At 43.5% G+C, this 19,318-nt stretch overlaps 1 protein-coding gene across 11 annotated transcripts in view; it reads right to left on the minus strand.

Annotated features, from left to right (window-relative positions):
• CCDC30 (coiled-coil domain containing 30) overlaps nucleotides 1-19,318 on the minus strand; it is a 102,030-nt gene that overhangs the window by 72,852 nt on the left and 9,860 nt on the right. For 4 of the 11 annotated variants that reach the window (XM_047789500.1, XM_047789501.1, XM_047789502.1 and 1 more), the window contains 5 exons: nucleotides 17,381-17,556; nucleotides 16,364-16,484; nucleotides 11,307-11,494; nucleotides 3,010-3,099; nucleotides 1,232-1,388 (listed from right to left, as the gene is read on the minus strand). In XM_047789500.1, coding sequence (XP_047645456.1) covers nucleotides 1,232-1,388; nucleotides 3,010-3,099; nucleotides 11,307-11,494; nucleotides 16,364-16,484; nucleotides 17,381-17,398 — 574 coding nt within the window. In that variant the 5' untranslated portion in view covers nucleotides 17,399-17,556. Of the gene's footprint in view, nucleotides 1-1,231; nucleotides 1,389-3,009; nucleotides 3,100-11,306; nucleotides 11,495-16,363; nucleotides 16,485-17,380; nucleotides 17,557-19,318 lie in introns of those variants that run through there. The other 7 variants (XM_047789509.1, XM_047789506.1, XM_047789499.1 and 4 more) reach the window with 4 other exon arrangements.

Here is a 19,318-nt window from a genome sequence, read left to right on the forward strand (position 1 = left end):
CACACATGCTATTTTAGAAGGACTTGCTAACTCAGCTTCCCAGCAGTCCCCGGGGGTATATTCACCATGTGGACAGTTTTCAGTAAGCAGCATGGGACCCGCCAGATGGACCATGCACTGCTGCCCGGGTGTGTGACTGAGGTCTGCTGCATCCAGGGGTAGCGAAAGGGAATGGGTGCCCTGCTTTTTCCTTTCTCCTTCTGTATCGCTAGCAGCAGACTGCTTCTCATCAGACTCACATGGCCAAAATTCCCTTTTTTTCTAATTGGGTTTATCAAGGTACAATTTGCAGACAGTAAAATTCATCCTTTTAAATGTGTAGTTCGATGAACTTTGACAAACACAGCCAGTTGTGTACCCATTAGTCCAATTTTCCACCGTTCTTATGTACAGATGAGAACGAGAATATTCACAGCAACACAACGCAGAACAGCCCACAACTGGAAACAGCATAAATGTCTATCGACAGTCGCACGGGCAGAGAGAACACACCGGATATGTTTATTCAATGAAGCGCAAGAGTGCAAACAGCCAGAACGAACAAACCGCTATTACGTGAATGAAATGAAACAAACGAAACAAACGAAAGAATGCATGTTCTCTGCGGTCAAAACTAAGAAATAGCCTCAAAAGTTAGGATACTCACTGCTTTGGGGAGGAGACAGTGGGCACACACAGGGAGAAAAAATGGGGCTTCCGGGAGTTCCCGTCGTGGCGCAGTGGTTAACGAATCCGACTAGGAACCATGAGGTTGCGGGTTCGGTCCCTGCCCTTGCTCAGTGGGTTAACGATCCGGCGTTGCCGTGAGCTGTGGTGTAGGTTGCAGACGCGGCTCGGATCCTGCGTTGCTGTGGCTCTGGCGTAGGCCGGTGGCTACAGCTCCGATTGGACCCCTGGCCTGGGAACCTCCATATGCCGCGGGAGCGGCCCAAGAAATAGCAAAAAGACCAAAAAAAAAAAAAAGAAAAGAAAAGAAATGGGGCTCTAGGCACTCCCTGCACGGGGTGGTGTGCACGGAGGAGTTTGGCACTTCTGGGTGGGTGTGTCATGTTACACTTCCAAAACAAATTTTTAGACACCATAGAAAATGAGGCGGCATGTCAGACTTCTATGCGTTTTTCTTAAAAGATTTGTTTTTCTCAGGGCGCTCAGTTCCACCCTGAGTAGGATTATCACACTTCGAACCCGGTCAGAGGTGGGCCTCGGTGGGCACCGGCGGCCTCGCGGTTACCTAATTTGCGCTGCTCTTCCCCCTGGCCTTGCGGTTCCTGGGCGGCGAGCCTGCGGATCTCCTCACGGGCCGTCCCCAGGCTCCTTGCGGCGTGCTCCAAATCTCTCTCCACGCCGTTTTGAGACGTTTTATCTTTTTCTAGGTCTTCATCGTGCATCTGAAATAAGCCCAACAAAAAGCAAATGGACTCTTAGGCCACTGTGCTGTTTCCTATAAACGTCTGGAAGCCAATGAAGGGCGGCAAACAGGACATGTCACTTGTGTGCCTTCCATTTATTAGGTGAAACCACATAAAATTGGTGGTGGTTGATTGTTTTTAACCTATAAACATGTAATTTCACAAGGTTCAAAGAGATTATGGTTATATCATTTTAAAGAATAGAAATTTAGGCGCTCTCATCGTGGCTCAGCGGAAACGAATCTGACGAGCATCCATGCGACGCAGCTTTGATCCCTGGCCTTGCTCAGGGGGTTAAGGATCCGGGAGTTCCCGTCGTGGCACAGCGGTTAACGAATCTGACTGGGAACTAAGAGGTTGCGGTTCGATCCCTGGCCTTGCTCAGTGGGTTAAGGATCCGGCGTTGCCGTGAGCTGTGGTGTAGGTCGCAGATGCGGCTCGGATCCGGCGTTGCTGTGGCTCTGGCGTAGGCCAGCAGCTGTAGCTCCATTTGGACCCCCAGCCTGGGAACCTCCATATGCTGTGGAAGTGGCCCTAAAAAGACCAAAAAAAAAAAAAAAAGAATAGAAATTTAATCATGAAAATCATCATCTGGCAAGAAAGAGAGCTAATAGTCCTCATTCATATGGTAATTACATACAGTTTATAAAATGCCCGTATATAAGGAATTTCATTTAATTTCAAGGTACACACACAATTAAGGTTCAAGTCATGTTTAGAGTTCCTTTTCCATAATCATTGTCAAGGCGTTTTAAAAGCTAAGAAATTCAATCTCAATTATATTTTCTTTTGATCCCCCAAATATGTATTAATTTTATACGAATATAATCATTATACAATTTTTTCTAAAAAATAACAACCAAACATTATCTACATAACAAAGACAGTTTCAGCTTACCGATATATTTCCTTGAAGTATTTTTCACTTACACACATTTTTTTACACAGCTATAATCCCAATACACGTACAAGTTTCTCTCTGGGCTTCTCCTTTAACATTATACAAGGAACATTCTTCCACACTGCTGTCCAGATTTTATAACAATAATTTCTAAAGGCTATAGAATGTTCCAGTGGACACAGCATGATTTATATAATCATTTCAACACTTTGGTAGTTTCCAATTTTTGCTATTGAAAATAACACCATGATTGATATATAGTTCCATCCATATATACTTATTTGGGGTTACCTCCCATTGTTAAATTCTCTGTAAATATTTTATTCACTGGATCTAGCTCTTAATAACATTTCCACAGATCAAAAAATAAATTCCTCAAAGAGAATTAATTAAATTTTTTAAAATGTGCCAAAAGCAGCTCCAAATATACTTGAAAAGTATGTGCTGTCCAGTTCCTGACATACATTGATGGTTTAAATTTTGATACATTCAGTAAAAATCAGCTCTTGTGTTAAACAGGTGATTAATTCTTTCTTCTCCCCAAATATTTGTACTATGTTTATAATACTTTGAAGTACCACTGATATTTTTGCAGCATGGATTTGCACATTTTAAAATGTTCAAACAACATACTTCCGTGGTAAAAGTGGGCTTGTAATTGGCTACTATTACTAAGTAAAAAACCGTAATTTTCCCCACCTCGCGCAAATGTTTTCTAGACTGATGTGCAGGTCCTTGATGCCTCTGCTGCTCCCTTTGCAGAGGCTGGTAGGTTTGTTCAAATTTCTCCTAAATAGTACCAAGAAACAGGTGAAAATCATATCAAGCAACTTCGTGAAAAGAAAAAGTCATTTAAATTTTAGAAAAGTTGAAAAAGAAGGAGCACAGTCCAGTCCATTTTATGAAGCCAGACCACGGAATGTAATCTCGACAAGACAATACTGTCCGCAAGAGAGGACCTACGATCATTCCTGGGGGGGAAATCTTACCCTTTTAAGTACAAAGTGCAGATGCCTACAGTACATAAATAGAATTATTTATATCAGTACTATTAAAATTTTATGGGAGAGTGATAGGAAAAATTATCTAAAGTCGCATTATGGGGGCAATAATGAAAAAAAAGTTGGCTAACACTGGCTACACAGTCCTTGATAGTAAAACTTGGCAAACATAATTACAAAAAGAAATATCACAGGACAACATGACTCAAACACAGATTACAAAAACTTAAATAAAAATTTATCAAACTGAATATAGTGATAGCTAGGATAATATATTATGAACAAGCTTGATTTATTCCAGGAATGCAAGATAGGTTTAACATTAGAAAAATTAATCAATGAAATTATCACATTAACAGATAAAAATTCTAACTTATTTCATTGTCTCAATGGCTACAGAAACATTTTATAAGTGTAACATTAATTCCTAATAAAAGCTTTGAACAAACTAGAAACAAGAGAACTTTCTTAACCTGATAAAAGGTATCATTAAAAAAAGAAAAACAGGAGTTCCCGTTGTGGCGCAGCGGAAACGAATCCGACTAGGAACCATGATGAGGTTGCAGGTTCGATCCCTGGTCTTGCTCAGTGGGTTAACGATCCGGCGTTGCCATGAGCTGTGGTGTAGGTCGCAAACCTGGCCGGGATCCAGCGTTGCTGTGGCTGTGGTGCAGGCCAGCAGCTGTAGCTCCGATTATATCCCTTAGCCTGGGAACCTCCATACGCCACAGGAGCGGCCCTAAAAAGACAAAAGACAAAAAAAAAGAAAGAAAAAAACACAGGAGTTCCCTTGTGGCTCAGCAGGGTGAGTATCTGGCATTGTTACTGCTGCGGCTCTGGTAACAGCTGTGGCACAGGTTCAATCCTGAACCGGGGAACTTCTGTATGCTGCAGGCGTGGCCAAAACATCCCCAAACCCCTACAACCTTCATCAAACGCCATACTAATGCATCGCTGACTACTTTCTCCTCGCCGTCATTAACAAGTATATCTGCTATTCAAGATAATACTACAGATCCTAGCCTAGTCAGATAAGCAAAAGAATTAAAAGGAATAAAGACTGAAAAGAAAGAAACAAAAGTATCACTCTTCTCAGATATGACTGTACAAGTAGAAAACTTTTTTTCCTTTTTTTTTTGTCTTTTGTCCTTTTAGGGCCGCATCCTCAGCTTATGGAGGTTCCCAGGCTAGGGGTCCAATCCAAGCTACAGCTGCTGGCCTGCACCACAGCCACAGCCACACCAGATCTGAGTCACATCTGTGACCTACACCACAGCTCATGGCAACGCCAGGTCCTTAACCCACTGAGTAAGGCCAGGGATCGAACCCACAACCTCACAGATCCTAGTTGGATTCGTTTCTGCTGTGTCACGACGGGAACTCCTAGAAAACATTTAAAATCCTCAAATAAGTTTTTCTGTGGCTTTTTTTTTTTTTCTTTTGTCTTTTTAAGGCCACACCTGAGGCACATGGAGGTTCCCAGACTGGGGGTTGAATCGGAGCTGTAGCTGCCAGTCTACACCACAGCCACAGCAACATAGGATCCGAGCCATGTCTGCGACCTACACCACAGTTCACAAGTATGCTGGATCCTTAGCCCACTGAGCAAGGCCAGGGATCTAACCCGCGTCCTCATGGATATTAGTTGGGTTCATTAACTGATGAGCCATGAAGGGAACTTCTTCAAATAAGTTATGAAAATGAATAAGAAATTTTAGCAACATTGCTAGGTATAGTCAATATATAAAATAATTACATTTTTAATACTAGCAATAGATAATTAGAAAATTAAATTCTTAAAAATATATAGCATTTACTATTAAAAACATCCACAAATATGAGGTAACTAGCACTAAATATAACTAAAAAGGGCAAGATTTTGTAGGAAAAATTATAAAACATTACATATATATTAAAAAATAGATGGTGAGAAGTTCGCTTGTGACACAGCAGGTTAAGGGTCTGGCATTAACACTGCAGCAGCTCGGGTTGCGGCTGTGGAACGGGTTCAATCCCAGGCCCAGGAACTTCCACATGCTGTGGGCGTGGCCCTCCAAAAAATAAAAACAAATGGAGAGATCGTCCAAGATCATAGATAATATCAATATTCTAAGATAGTCAATTCCTCCTAAATGGATTTGTACATTCAAGGCAACCAAAAAATCAAAATCCCAGAAGGCAAAGACTTCTCAAACAGGACAGAAAAACACTAACAATAAAACAAATGACTGATACACTGAACTACATTAAATTTAAGAACTTCCATTCATTAAGAGCCCCTATTAAGAATATTAACAAGACAAGCCACAGGGTGGGGAAGAAAGTATTTGTGACATGCATAATCAGTAGAAGACTTGCAATCAGAACATGTGGAGACTTCCTACTAATTGGGTAAGAAAAAGACAGACAACTCAAATTTTAAATGGACAAAATACCTGAACAAGTGCTAACAAGAAAGGAAAATCCAAATGAAAACTAATCATCCTAAAATCATTAGCCATCAGGGAGATGCTAGCTAAAAACAACCTGAAATATTATTACACACCAATAATAGCACAGCCAAAATGTAAGTCTGACGAGTGATGAGAGCAAAGGCAGTCTCATGCACAACTGGTGCCAGTATGAGCTGGTGCCACTACTGAAGAAGACAGTTTGATATCACGGGGTAAAGCTGAAGCTCTTCACACTCTGCACCCCCTGAATCCACTCCTAGGTATTAACCCTACACGAATGAATGCACATATTGAATGAGTATTCGCAGCAGCATAATTGATAGATTATAATACATTCATAATAGATGTAAGTTGGAAACAACCCATATCAACACAGAACGGACAGACTCATGCCATGTATTCACACAGTGGGATAATATACAGCAATGACAAGCTGATCAAAATAAATAATACAAACAGAATGTTTTGCAAAAAAGCAATTCCCAAAGCTCATTCCTTGTATGTAATCTTCAAAAACAGACAAAACTAAACTACTGTACATCTATTATTTAGGGATGTATGCCGCCATGGGGAGGAAGAGGGTTGCGATCGGAAAAGGAAGCTTCTAGAGAGTCGGCAGTGTCGTGTTCCCAACAGGAGCAGTGGTTACAGGGTGTTTGCTCTGTAACTACTTGTCAAACTGTATTTTTAAAGTTTTATCATTTCCTGCATATATGTTGTTATAGTCCACAATAAAGTAAGCTTTTTAAAAAACTTGGATTATTCCTGGCACTAAATATCATTCCTTTGTCCTTCGCCCCATCCAACAATAAAGTGGTTAAATAAATTCCGATACATCCATTTAAAAGAATATATAAACTGTCAAAAAGCCCAAGGCGAATCTATATACGCGAATACAGAAAGTGAAAACAATATGCATAATGAATACAATTTGTATTTTAAGAGGATGGAGATTTCCCAGAAGGAAGAATAAAAACTGTGGGCAGTGGTAGCTGAGGAGCATGGGACTGAGGATGTGGGGTGAGTCAGTAACTCATTTTTCACTCAATTTTATGCTGCCTGAATCCTTTTCTACCATATGGCTGTCTTAAGTTAGAAAATCAACAAAATAAAAATAAATGTAAGTGAAACGTCATTAGAACACAGATCAGGCCTTGCAAAAGTCCCTGGACTTCCAGGTCATCGTATGTGGCCCCACTTTGGCTGGAACGACTCTGATGATCAACTTCACGCACAGGTTAATTCAACATCAGCCTAGGAAAATATAACTAGGGAGGCAGTGAAATTTTAACCAGTTACATTTCATAATAACAAGATCTTTGAAAAGTATTTTTTAAGAAGGTTTTTAAGGTGTACGTGATATACGATAAACTGCACATAGTTGCAGTGCACCATTTTTGTCACATGTATGATCCACGATAACAACTCCAGAATCAAGACACTGAAAGTACTGGTCACCTTCACAGGTTCCCTGCGCCTCCTGATGACTCATTCTCTCCCTAACCCTGTCCCCACGCAGCCACTAATCTGCCCGTGTTACATGTTCGTTTACATTTTTTACTACTTCATATAATTAGAATTTTAGACTATGTATTCTTTTTGGTCCGGCTTATTTCACTCAGGTAATTATTTTGATATTTATCCATTTCATTGCATATTTATTCTTTTTTTTTTTTTTTTTTGGCCATACCCACGGCATGCAGAAGTTCCCAAGCCAGGGATCGAACACACACCACAGCAGAGACAACTCTGAATCCTCAACCCACAGAGCCACCAGGGAACTCCTGTCCATTTTCACTCCCAAGTAATATTCCCTTCTGTGGATACCTGTTGATGAACATCTGAGTTGATTCTAGTTAAGGGCTATTACAATTAAGGTTGCTATGACATGGATAAGTCTTTACGTGGACGCATGCTTTCATTTCTCTTGGTATGTTCCCAGGTGTATGTATAACTCTTTAAGGCAGTGCTGAATTAGTGTCCAAAGTGGTGGTATCATTTTACACTCTCACCAGTAGCGTATGAGAATTCCAGGTACCTCACATTGTCACCAACACTTGATACGGTTAATCTTTTCTCCCCCACCCCCCCGTTTTGGCCATGCCCACAGCATGCAAAGTTCCCAGGCCAGGGCTTGACCCCACACCTCTGGTAGTAACCAGAGCCACAGCAGTGACAATACCAGCTCCTTAACCCACTGGGCCACCAAGGAACTCCGGGTCTTGATTTTGCCCCTCCAGTGTGTTTACAGTAATATTTCATTGTGATTTTTGGTCATTCTTTAATTAATTGTTACTTAACACCACCTTCCTAGTGCCAAATGAAGTTAAGCATCTTTTCATGGGTTTATTAACCATTTGCATATTTTTTTCGGTACAGCCTCTGTTTAAGTCTTTTGTCCAGTTTTTTATTTGGCTATATGTGTTATTGTTGAGTTATAAGAGTTATTTATATAATTTAGATACAAAGCTTTTGTTGGATATATATATAGTTTTAAAATATTATCTCCCAGTCTGTGGGATGCTCTTTCATTTTTATCTTCTGAAAAGCAAATGTTCTGAATTTTTATGAAGTCTAATTTTTTAATTCTTTGTGTTTTTCCTATCTTATAAAAATCTTGCCAAACCCAAGACCACTAAGATTTTCTTCTGTAAATTTTATCTCCTACAAAATCTATGAACCATTTTGAGTTAACTTTTGTATATGGCATAGGATAAGCGTATCGTAAGGCCTACAATTTCACGTGCCACATTGACACCCTTGTACCTCACGGGGCACCAAAAGCCTGACCACGAGTTCTCCTGCCTTGGCCAGATATGCGCCCCCTCCAACAGGAAAGATTCCCCACCTAGCTAGACCAACTATATTCCACCCACTCCTCAGCCTAATGGGTTGTATTTCCCTGCCAACTCATGGAAATTTTTTTTTTTTTTTTGGTCTTTTTAGGGCCGCACCCGGGGCATATGCAGGTTCCCAGGCTAGGGGTCAAATGGGAGCTGTAGCTGCCGGCCGACGCCACAGCCCCCGCAATGGAGGATCAGAGCCACGTCTGCAACCTACACCACAGCTCATGGCGATGCTGGATCTTTAACCCACTGAGAGAGGCCAGGGATGGAACCTGCATCCTCACGGATGCTAGTCAGATTCATTTCCACTGAGCCACAGTGGGAACTCACGGAATTTTTTTTTTTTTTTTTTTGTCTTTTTGCTATTTCTTTGGGCCGCTCCCACAGCATATGGAGGTTCCCAGGCTAGGGGTCAAATCGGAGCTGTAGCTGCAGGCCTATGCCACAGCCACAGCCACGCGGGAGCCGAGCCACATCTGCAACCTACACCACAGCTCACAGCAACGCCGGAACCTTAACCCACTGAGCAAGGCCAGGGATCGAACCCGAAACCTCGTGGTTCCCAGTCGGATTCGTTAACCACTGCGCCATGACGGGAACTCCTCCTCATGGAATTTTTTAAAGGAAGCAGTCACAGCCTCCCATGGGAACCAGGGGCACCTCATCCTGCTGTCACGATGATCTGTCTCGCACTCTGCGAGTTCACTGCCTTCCTGAGAACCACCCCTTGAGGCGCTGCACGGCAGGCAGAATCCTCCCCTGGGCTGTGAGCCTATCTGACTAATAAACCACCTGTCGCATCTGCGTCCAACGCTGGGTGTCGTGTGTTTGGTTATCTTATGATATTTAGAGGGAATCCCTCCTTTACCAACAGGAAAGGGGACGTCAACAGAACTGAGGGTTTTGTGTTTGTTTTTGGCATATGTCTATATAATTGTTCCTGCATTGTTTGTTGAAAAGTTTATGCTTTTCCTGTTAAACTGCCTTGGGACCTGAGTTGAAAATCAACTGACCACATAGATATGGGTCTAGTTGTGGACTCTTCATCCTGTCCTATTGACTGAGATAGCTACCTTTACACCAGGACTGTACTTTCTTGATTCCTGCAGCTTTATGCTAAGTCTTAAAAGCAGGAAGTATGTATCTTTTAACTTGCTCTTTTTCAAAGGTCAATTTTAGAATCAGTTTGTCAATTTCTACCAAAAAAGTGACTACTGGTTACGCTCAGGTAAATTACAAAATGGCTTGAACAGAATATAACTGGGAATGTGACATACATTTCTGAGTTATACTTTACAACAACAAAAAACCTGTGTGGTATCTGTTGGAATTCTTTCTGTTAGTGCTAAAACTATGACTTAACCGTGACTCGGCAGCTCGCCTTGGGGGTCATCTAAGACTTCGCCTTCACTATGTCCAATTTGTTTTATCGATTCCATCTCCTTTATAACTCACTTCCTATTTACACTCCGAGCCTTGCTTTTTGGTCATTCTTTAATTGACTGTTACTTAACACCCCCTGAAATCCCTGCTTCCAATCTGGCCGCGATCCGATCTATCCCTTGCTGTGGCCAAAGTGATTTTTCTAAAACACAAGTCAGATCATGTTACACTCCTTGTAAAATCATTCAGGGACTCTCAAGACCTTCTGCAACGAAACTGTGTACATCCAAAGTATTTTTATACCTCTAGTATGCTCCAGAAACATTGCTGGGTGCTGAGTCCACACTCCCTGGCTTAGCAAAAGAGATTCTCCCTGCGATGTCCTTTCTGAAACTATCTCAGGGACATTTCTCAGCATTGACTCACAGGAACCAGTACGTACGAGACACTGTCTCCTCTGCCAGAAATGGCTTTCCCCTCTCTTCACCCAGCTAACACCGACTCGGCTTTCAAGGCACCACTCAATGGCACCTCCTCTGGAGCCTTTTCTACCCATCCCGGCTCATCCCCTGAGTTTTCCTAACTTCCGTGCCTCCCTTTACCAAAGAGCCTTCCACACTGAGTTACAGCCCGGGTTTCTTTCTCTCCTTCATCCCTGCAAGTCCAGGTCCTATCTGATTTCACTTTGTTTCTCCATCCGCCACCACGAAGCCTGGCACGTGGTAAGTGCTCAAGAATTAGTCACAATCACGCTAATTAAGGCGGGAGAAGCTCTTCTAGAGCTTCACATTTATGTGACCTCATTTTCAGGACCATCTCCTGGAGCAGCTGCGTGGCTCCCAGACTTTGCAGGTGAGGAAATGGAGGCTCAAAAAGGAACATACGGCTAACGAGGGGCAGAGGAGGCCATCCAAACCGCACGCCCATATTCTTAAATGCTGTCAAAACTGGCTTCCTTGGTTAGGAGTCTGTGTGGTTACTGTAGTTCGGCCCATTCTGGATTAGCCTCACGGAGGCCCTTTGCTGTATCAGCCACCACATGTGCATGTCCTAACCTTCTCTTAACTTTGACGGATGTTCTTGCTTGGAGACTAGAGCATAAGAAAAGACAGACTTAACAGTTAACTAACCTAAACTGCTAAACTTTCCATTCTGCGGAACTGATCAATGTGGTATAAATTCAGCCCTTACCCACACTAACAAAACTTAAAAACCCAACTTCCTGACACTTTAATATATGAAGGCTTAAACGAACAAGTGTGTTTTACAACGGCTCTGCCTCCTATGCAATTACCTAGCTAATTTTGGAATACCTGGGGAAATTCTTTCTGGAGGCTGTGGCTCAGATCTCTTTGTGACTCTTGCTTGGGATCCCCAAATTCCAGTTTCCTCAAGACTGTACTTCTTTCCATGAGTAAGTGTGCAGCCTGTTCACTGGGGCTGCTCAGAGCTATGTCAGACAAGCCTTCTCGACACATTTCAACCTCCTTTACTGGCACTCCTGTTAGTAAGAAATAACAGAAACAATACTTTTAAAAGAAATGCAGGAGTTCCTGTCGTGGCGCAGTGGTTAATGAATCCGACTAGGAACCATGAGGTTGCGGGTTCGGTCTCTGCCCTTGCTCTGTGGGTTAAGGATCCGGCGTTGCCGTGAGCTGTGGTGTAGGTTGCAGACGCGGCTTGGATCCCTCGTTGCTGTGGCTCTGGCGTAGGCCGGCGGCTGCAGCTCCGATTAGACCCCTAGCCTGGGAACCTCCATATGCCGCGGGAACGGCCCAAGAAATAGCAACAACAACAACAACAAAAAGACAAAAGATAAAAGAAATGCAGGCAAATAACTGAAATGTAGTAGGAGAAGGTTCTCAAAAGCAGCAGATATTCCTACTACTTGTATACGTTTAAAATGTGTTCTTGCTTAACTTTAAAATGTGTTGTTATTGAGTGTGTGTTAAGAGGTGGATGTTGTACTAAGCATCTGAGATTCTGAGATAAATTTGTCTTATTTAATTCTTACAACAACCCAGGGAGGTAGGAACCATGATTATCCCTTTTAAGAGATGAGGCTCAGGCCCCAAAAGCCAAAACACTTGTCCACAGTCCCTCGACTAATCCTGCCAAGATCCTTCGTGATTTCAATAGTCAGGTAGATGATTAGCCCAGGGCCCTGGGTTTTCAGTTCCTTTACCAGCTAACTTCCAAAGCCCTAGCCCTGTACCCCATCTCAACCACCCACTCCCTAGGGATTCCCTAGGCCTGGTCATTAGCAAGAACCACAGCGTCTCCCTAGTCTCAACTTCAAACAGCCTCTTCTCCCGTTATGCCTGCCTACTTCAACCATTTTTAAACTGGGAACTTTAACCTGCTGACTGCAGACACCTTTCAATGCTTTACCACTCCCGTTCTCTCGTCCTTGCTTATCCAGCTTAGACGCTCTTGCCGTCAGTATCACCACTCCCTTGAAACATGCACAACGTGCCTGCCCCTCCTTCCTCCATGACAAGCGGGGGACAAAACTCCAACCTGTTGCAGCCTGGCTCTGCGCCGCTGCCACTGTGCTCCAGAAGCTGAATGTGGCTACAGAGAACAGCACGGCCAGTGCTGACTGGCTTCATCTCCAACTCCTGAGCACTAACCCAGGAGAGCCTTCACCGCTGCCCGCAGTGCCCGTCGTCGTCGTTCTCGTTCTCTGAGCCCTGGACCATTGCCACCCTCCCCGATTTCCGCAAACGCCCCCACCTCCGCCCTCTCGCTGCCTGTCAGCTCAATTTCACCGCGAGGAGAGGAGCAGGCTGAAGAGAGGCTCTACAGGCGCCCCTTACCAGACCCGTCGGCTGCCGCGGCCCCTTCCGGAGAGATTTAAGAATCACCCTTGATCCTGGGCCAGCCCCTCCCCTCGGACACCGGATCCCACTCCCTCTCCTCCCAAAGACAGCGGTCTGACGGCTGACTTTCGTCTCTATCGCCTCCTGGAGCTTTCCTCCCAACCAATCATCTTGGAGTCAGGCTACAGTATCTCCCATTCAAAAGCAACAGTGGGGAGTTCCCGTCGTGGCTCAGTGGTTAATGAATCCGACCAGGAACCATGAGGTTGCGGGTCTGATCCCTGGCCTCGCTCGGTGGATTAAGGATCCGGCGTTGCCGTGAGCTGTGATGTAGGTTGCAGACCTGGCTCGGATCTGGTGTGGCTGTGGCTGTGGTGTAGGCCGGCAGCTGTAGCTCCAATTCGACCCCTAGCCTGGAACCTCCACATGCGCTAGTGCGGCCCTAAAAAGGGAAAAACAAAACCAAACAAACCCACAGTGATGAGACAAATATATGGTATCACTTATATGTGGAATCTAATAAAAATGATACAAAGGAATTTACTTATAAAACAGAAACTGTCACAGATTCCAAAACCAATCTCCTGGTTACCACAGGAGAAACCACTGCGGGAGGGAGGAATTGGGAGGGTGGGAATAACAAATACACACGACGGTATAAGAACCTGCCGTGTAGCAGAGGAAGATCTACTCAATAGCGCGTAATAACCTACATGGGAAAAAGGAATGGATGTACTTATACGTATAACTGACTCACTTTGCTGTACACCTGAAACGGATACCCCGTTATGAGTCAACTACACTCCAGGACAATTAAAACCAAAAAACGACGGGAGCTGTCGGTGAGGAGTTCCCTGGTGGCACAGCAGGTTAAGGATCTGGCATCACCACTGCTGTGGCTCGGGTCACTGCTGCGGTGCAGGTTCAATCCCTGGCCCTGAAACTCCCACGTGTTATCGGTGAGGGCCAAAAAAAGAAGATGGAAACAACAAAAACTTTCTTTCAACCTCATGCCCAGCTTCCCCACCATTTCTTTTTCTCTCTTTACTCTCAAATTTCCATCGCTGGTTCACACTGCATTCCAAGCATACACGAAGGTGCCTACTTGGCCTTCCCGCTTGGACGCCTAAAATTCACATCAGCGTGCAGACAGCGTCTAGGGGCAAAAAACTCTTTATCGTTTTCCCCAGTGGGGCCTCCCCCAGACTCCCCTATCTGAGAACTTTGGAATTCCAATATTCCAATTGCTCAGGCCAAAACGCTTCAGCTCACCAATGAGTTCTCTCCTTTTTTCCCACTCAAAGTTAAATCCACCATTATCAAATCGTGGTAGCTCCACCTTCAAAAGACATCCTTTAATTATACACGCATTTCTGATGTGAGGTGATTGACCGATGCGTTCCTAAAACGAAGAAGCAAAACTGCTCCCTGAAGTTCAGAGCGCTTAAGGGAGAAGGGTTGGTACAGAGCACGCAAACTTTCGTCATTGTGTAATTAGAGTGCTACCAAAAAAATCTGACAATCCTAATAATTCTACTGGTACATTTAAAGAGATATGTCAAATTCCTAAAGAAATAAGGAAATACTTTAGCAAATATAGGATTCTATTTTCCTTTAAAAAAAAAAATCAGGTTTACTGTCCAGGTGAGCTAAAGGAGCTGAGCCTGCAGAGCTGGAGAGAAAGGCAAAATGCACAAAGGTTACAAATTTCTTTGCAATAAGCACTTCCAAGGGAAAACGTGCGGCCAAACAGCCCAGAAGAAGTGTGTGGGCTGAATGGGCTTTCTGGATAAACTCCACGGCCTGCTGGTGAGCCCAAATCACTAACACGCTGGGGGCGACCGCAGATGAACTTTCTTACTATCGAGACCTTGCTCTCTGACTGACCAGCCTTTCATGAGCTAATTTATGTCAGCAGCAGAACATAGGGCAGGTTCTGTTTCGTACAGTACACCAGATGAGAGCCCTGAACCACCCTCTTGCTGGGAACAACAAATGCCAGAAGAAATTTTAAAACTTTTAAAGTGCAACCACCACATGAACAAAACTAGAATGCAAGGGGTCTGTTTCTGTTTTTGTTTTTGGCTGTGCCCCGGAGGACGCAGAAGAGCCCATCCGGGGACCAAACCTGCACCACAGCAGTGACCCAAGCCACGGCAGTGGCGATACCAGATCCCTAGCCTGCGAGGCCACCAGGGAACTCCAGAATGTAAACTTGTAAACCAGCAGAAGAAGACTCAATATATCCAACGGAAAACAAAAACGGGGAAAAAATGAAACGAGAGTGCAGTCCCTATGAAATGTATCCTGTGATTAGCTCAGTTTTCTCTGCACCTGAGATTCAAAATAAAGCAAAAATTTCCATCAACAGATCTCTGTGAAAGGAAGTTCTAAAAGGAAAAAAGGAAAATCGTCCCAAATAGAATATCTGAGAGGCAAGAGAAAATGCTGAGCAAAGAAAATGATGAATATGCGGTACAAATAAAGTCACTGATCATGCATCATAATAATATCTAATTTATGGAGTTACACAAAATACAGTATCTTGCCTTGGAACTTTGGAGTACTTAACAAACAGCTCCTAAACCCTTAATGTGCTAAGTACTTTCTAGGGCAGGTGCTTGGAGACCGCAGAAACCACTAGGACTACGGTGCGATCTCTGCAGACCCCAGAAAAACTGATGCAGGTAATTAGGACACGGTGTGGTAAGAGCTGTAACGGGCATGAAAGAAAAGAGCATTCTGCACTCTCTCACACACATTTGAGAATATTTCAGAATACATACCTTAAAAAGGCCAGCAGAAAGTACCCCTTAAGTGGAGTTCCCGCCGTGGCTCAGGGGTTAGCGAATCTGACTAGGAACCATGAGGTTTCGGGTTCGATCCCTGGCCTTGCTCAGTGGGTTAAGGATCCGGCGTTGCCGTGAGCTGTGGTGTAGGTTGCAGACATGGCTTGGATCCCGCGTGGCTGTGGCTCTGGTGTAGGCCAGCAGCTATAGCTCCGATTCAACTCCTAGCCTGGGAACCTCCATATGCTGCGGGAACGGCCCAAGAAATGGCAAAAAGTCAAAAAAAAAAAAAAAAAAGGTACCCCTAAAATATTACAAGTACTTTTCTTTCTTTTTTGGCTTTTTGTCTTTTTTTGTTGTTGTTGTTGCTATTTCTTGGGCCGCTCCAGCGGCATATGGAGGTTCCCAGGCTAGGGGTTGAATCGGAGCTGTAGCCACCGGCCTACGCCAGAGCCACAGCAACGCCGGATCCGAGCCGCGTCTGCAACCTACACCACAGCTCACGGCAACGCCGGATCGTTAACCCACTGAGCAAGGGCAGGGACCGAACCCGCAACCTCATGGTTCCTAGTCGGATTCGTTAACCACTGTGCCACGACGGGAACTCCTACAAGTACTTTTCTAAAGGTGGAGGGTATGTGTTAATTTTTCTCCTTCCCTCTCCTTTTATACATGCCCCAAATTTTCTATAATGTCACGTGCTAGTTATGAAAACTAGAGAAAAAATAAAATTTACATTTTTACAAAAGGAAAAATTACCTGGTTTGAGTTGGAACTCTTTAAACTCATGTCTAGGCTGTCTGCTTTCCTTTTCACAACCATGAGAAAATGCTTCTTTTGCCTCTGGTAAGTTACAGACGCGGTTTGCATAATTTTCCACCTAAAAAGAAAACAATGCATTTTCTTACAAGTCTATTAAGTCTATTACGAGATCCCCATAGTATCAATGTTTATAATCTAGGAAATAGGCAGAAAACTCGGCTTTCCTCCAGGGCCCGTCTCTCTCTCAACTTCCTTCCATCTGTCTTCTGCCATCAGGCACCATCTCCCACAAATGGGCTGACACATCGCCACAAATTTCTGGGACAGTCACAATCTCTAGAATTTCTTTCCATTAACAAATCCGATTTTAAATCGACTCTCCTTGTCTCTGGTTTAGGAAACATGGTCATGATACTTGGGAACAGAGAAAAAGCTACACTACTGGTATTTATATTCTTGTGCAAAAACTCATGATTAAGATGTCTGAAATGTTAATAGCAAATTATATTAAAGTTAACTGCTGAGTGGTCTTAAAACTTGTTTCTTGTGAATATGACAGCTTCCCAAAAGGCACGTCTACGTGGCTAAATAAGAGACTGAAGGCTGACTACACGCTCCGGGCACCAAGGTAAGGATATGAAATACTTCGTTTCCCCACGACGCTCGACACTGCTATTCCCAGTTCACAGCGGAGGGAGCAGCTGGGAGAGAGGCTGAGGGTCCCGCGGGGTCAAGCAAAGCCTGGAGAGAAGGGGAGCCAGGCCTCATCCTCAGGCGGCCCAGAGCCAGGGACTGAGCCCCCAGCAGGCCAAACTGCTCAGACAACTACCGAAATAACGGAACTGCACTTGCTGAACTGTGTTGACGCCTCTTGGGGACAGTTCCTTGGAATATGAACGAGGAGCTGGAAGGCACGGTGGAAGGAACACAGAACTGGTTTCTAATATGTTAATTTAATGAAGGATGATGAACAAAAGCACAGCCATCTTAAAACTTTATGATATCGGCTCTTACTTCTTTCAATTCTTCCATGGGCTCCTCTGGAAGCTCTTCTAGATTCCTGGAGGCAGTCCTCAGCTGTGCTTGCTGTAACGAGCCCCAGACGAAACAGAGGGCTGTTCTCTAAAGGAAAGGGGTTCGGTCCCTTCTCTCTCAAGATGGTGAAGAAAGTCTTCTAACTGAACTTCTTCCTAGACACACACACACACACACACACACGTATAAACAACGGAGCATGCAGAAAATCTGACAGCTTTTTATGGCTAGAGTTACGCTCTCTACAAAGAGCAGTCTAGTCTTCCTACTAATTAATGGTTATGGTTAATTATGAGTGATGAGCACTCACATGAAATAGCTAACAATACAAAAAATATTAAAACTTTAATGGTTGTATAATATTTTCTAAAATAACAAATGACATGATACATATAATGCAAATGTATGGTAGAGTATTTTTTAAAACAACACGAGCTTACACTCTCTGACATAAATGACAGCAACATCTCAGATCCACCTCCTTAGAGTAACGACAGTAAGAACAAAAATAAACAAATGGGACCTAATCAAACTGAAAAGTTTCTGCACAGCAAAGGAAACCCTAAACAACACGAAAAGACAACCCACAGAAGGGAGAAAATCTTTGCAAGTGAATCAACTGACAAGGGATTCATCTCCACAATTTGTAAACACCTTCTGCAGCTCCATACCAAAAAAAACAAACAACCCCATCAAAAAACGGGCAGAAGATCTAAACAGACAGTTCTCCAAAGAAGACATACCGATGGCCAAGAAACACATGAAAGGATGTTCAACATCACTCATCATTAGAGAGATGCACATCAAAACCACTCGGAGGTACCACCTTCCACCAGCCAGATGGCCATCATCCAAAAGTCTACAAACAATAAGTGCCGGAGAGGGGGTGGAGAAAAAGGAACCCTAGTACACTGTTGGTGGGATTGTAAATTGGTACAACCACTGTGGAAAGCAGTATGGAGATTCCTCAGAAAACTCAACATAGAACGACCATTTGATCCAGCAATCCCACTCCTGGGCATCTACCCAGAGAAAACCACGACTCGCAAAGACACATGTACTCCGATGTTCATTGCAGCACTCTATGCAATAGCCGAGACATGGAAACAACCTAAATGTCCATTGACAGAGGAGTGGATCAAGAAGATGTGGTACATATACACAATGGAATATTACTCAGCCATTAAAAGGAACAAAATACCGGCATTTTTAGCAACGTGGATGGACCTGGAAATTATCAGGCTAAGTGAAGTCCATCGGACAATGAGACACCAGCATCAAATGCTGTCACTGACACGTGGAATCTGAAAAAAAAGGACAGACTGAACTTCTTTGCAGAACAGATGCTGACTCACAGACATTGAAAAACTTATGGTCTCCGGAGGAGACAGTTTAGGGGGGTGGGGGGATGTGCTTGGGCTGTGGGATGGAAATCCTGTGAAATCAGATTGTTATGATCATTATACAACTACAGATGTGAGAAATTCATCTGAGTAATAATAATTTAAAAAACCCCACAAGCTTTCTATCTGCCCAGTTCAGAAGTTTGCAATTTAACAGTATGAAAATCTCCCAAGGGTACCTTGCAATGTTATCAATTCCAAAGGAGCTTTTGTCCTCTCTTTTGTTGTATTGTTTGTTAGTTTGTTTTGGGGTTTTCTTGGTCCTCTCTTTTGAATATTTAGCAATAAAAGGACTCCTCTGGAAGCTAGAGAGCCCATTAATTCTGTACTGTCAAGGAATTCTTTTGCTCGCAGGATATGTCTTATAATTTTTGTTGACTTCTAAGTCATTCAACTCTCTTCGAAAACTTATTGATCTAAACCTTCCATCAATAGTGCCTTTAATTTTTTTTTTTAACGTCAAAGTAGTCATGCTACCTAAGCTTGCATTATGGTGGGAGAAATAAAAGTCTGT

Source organism: Phacochoerus africanus, chromosome 8 (assembly GCF_016906955.1).
Source record: "Phacochoerus africanus isolate WHEZ1 chromosome 8, ROS_Pafr_v1, whole genome shotgun sequence".
Classification (NCBI taxonomy): domain Eukaryota; kingdom Metazoa; phylum Chordata; class Mammalia; order Artiodactyla; family Suidae; genus Phacochoerus; species Phacochoerus africanus.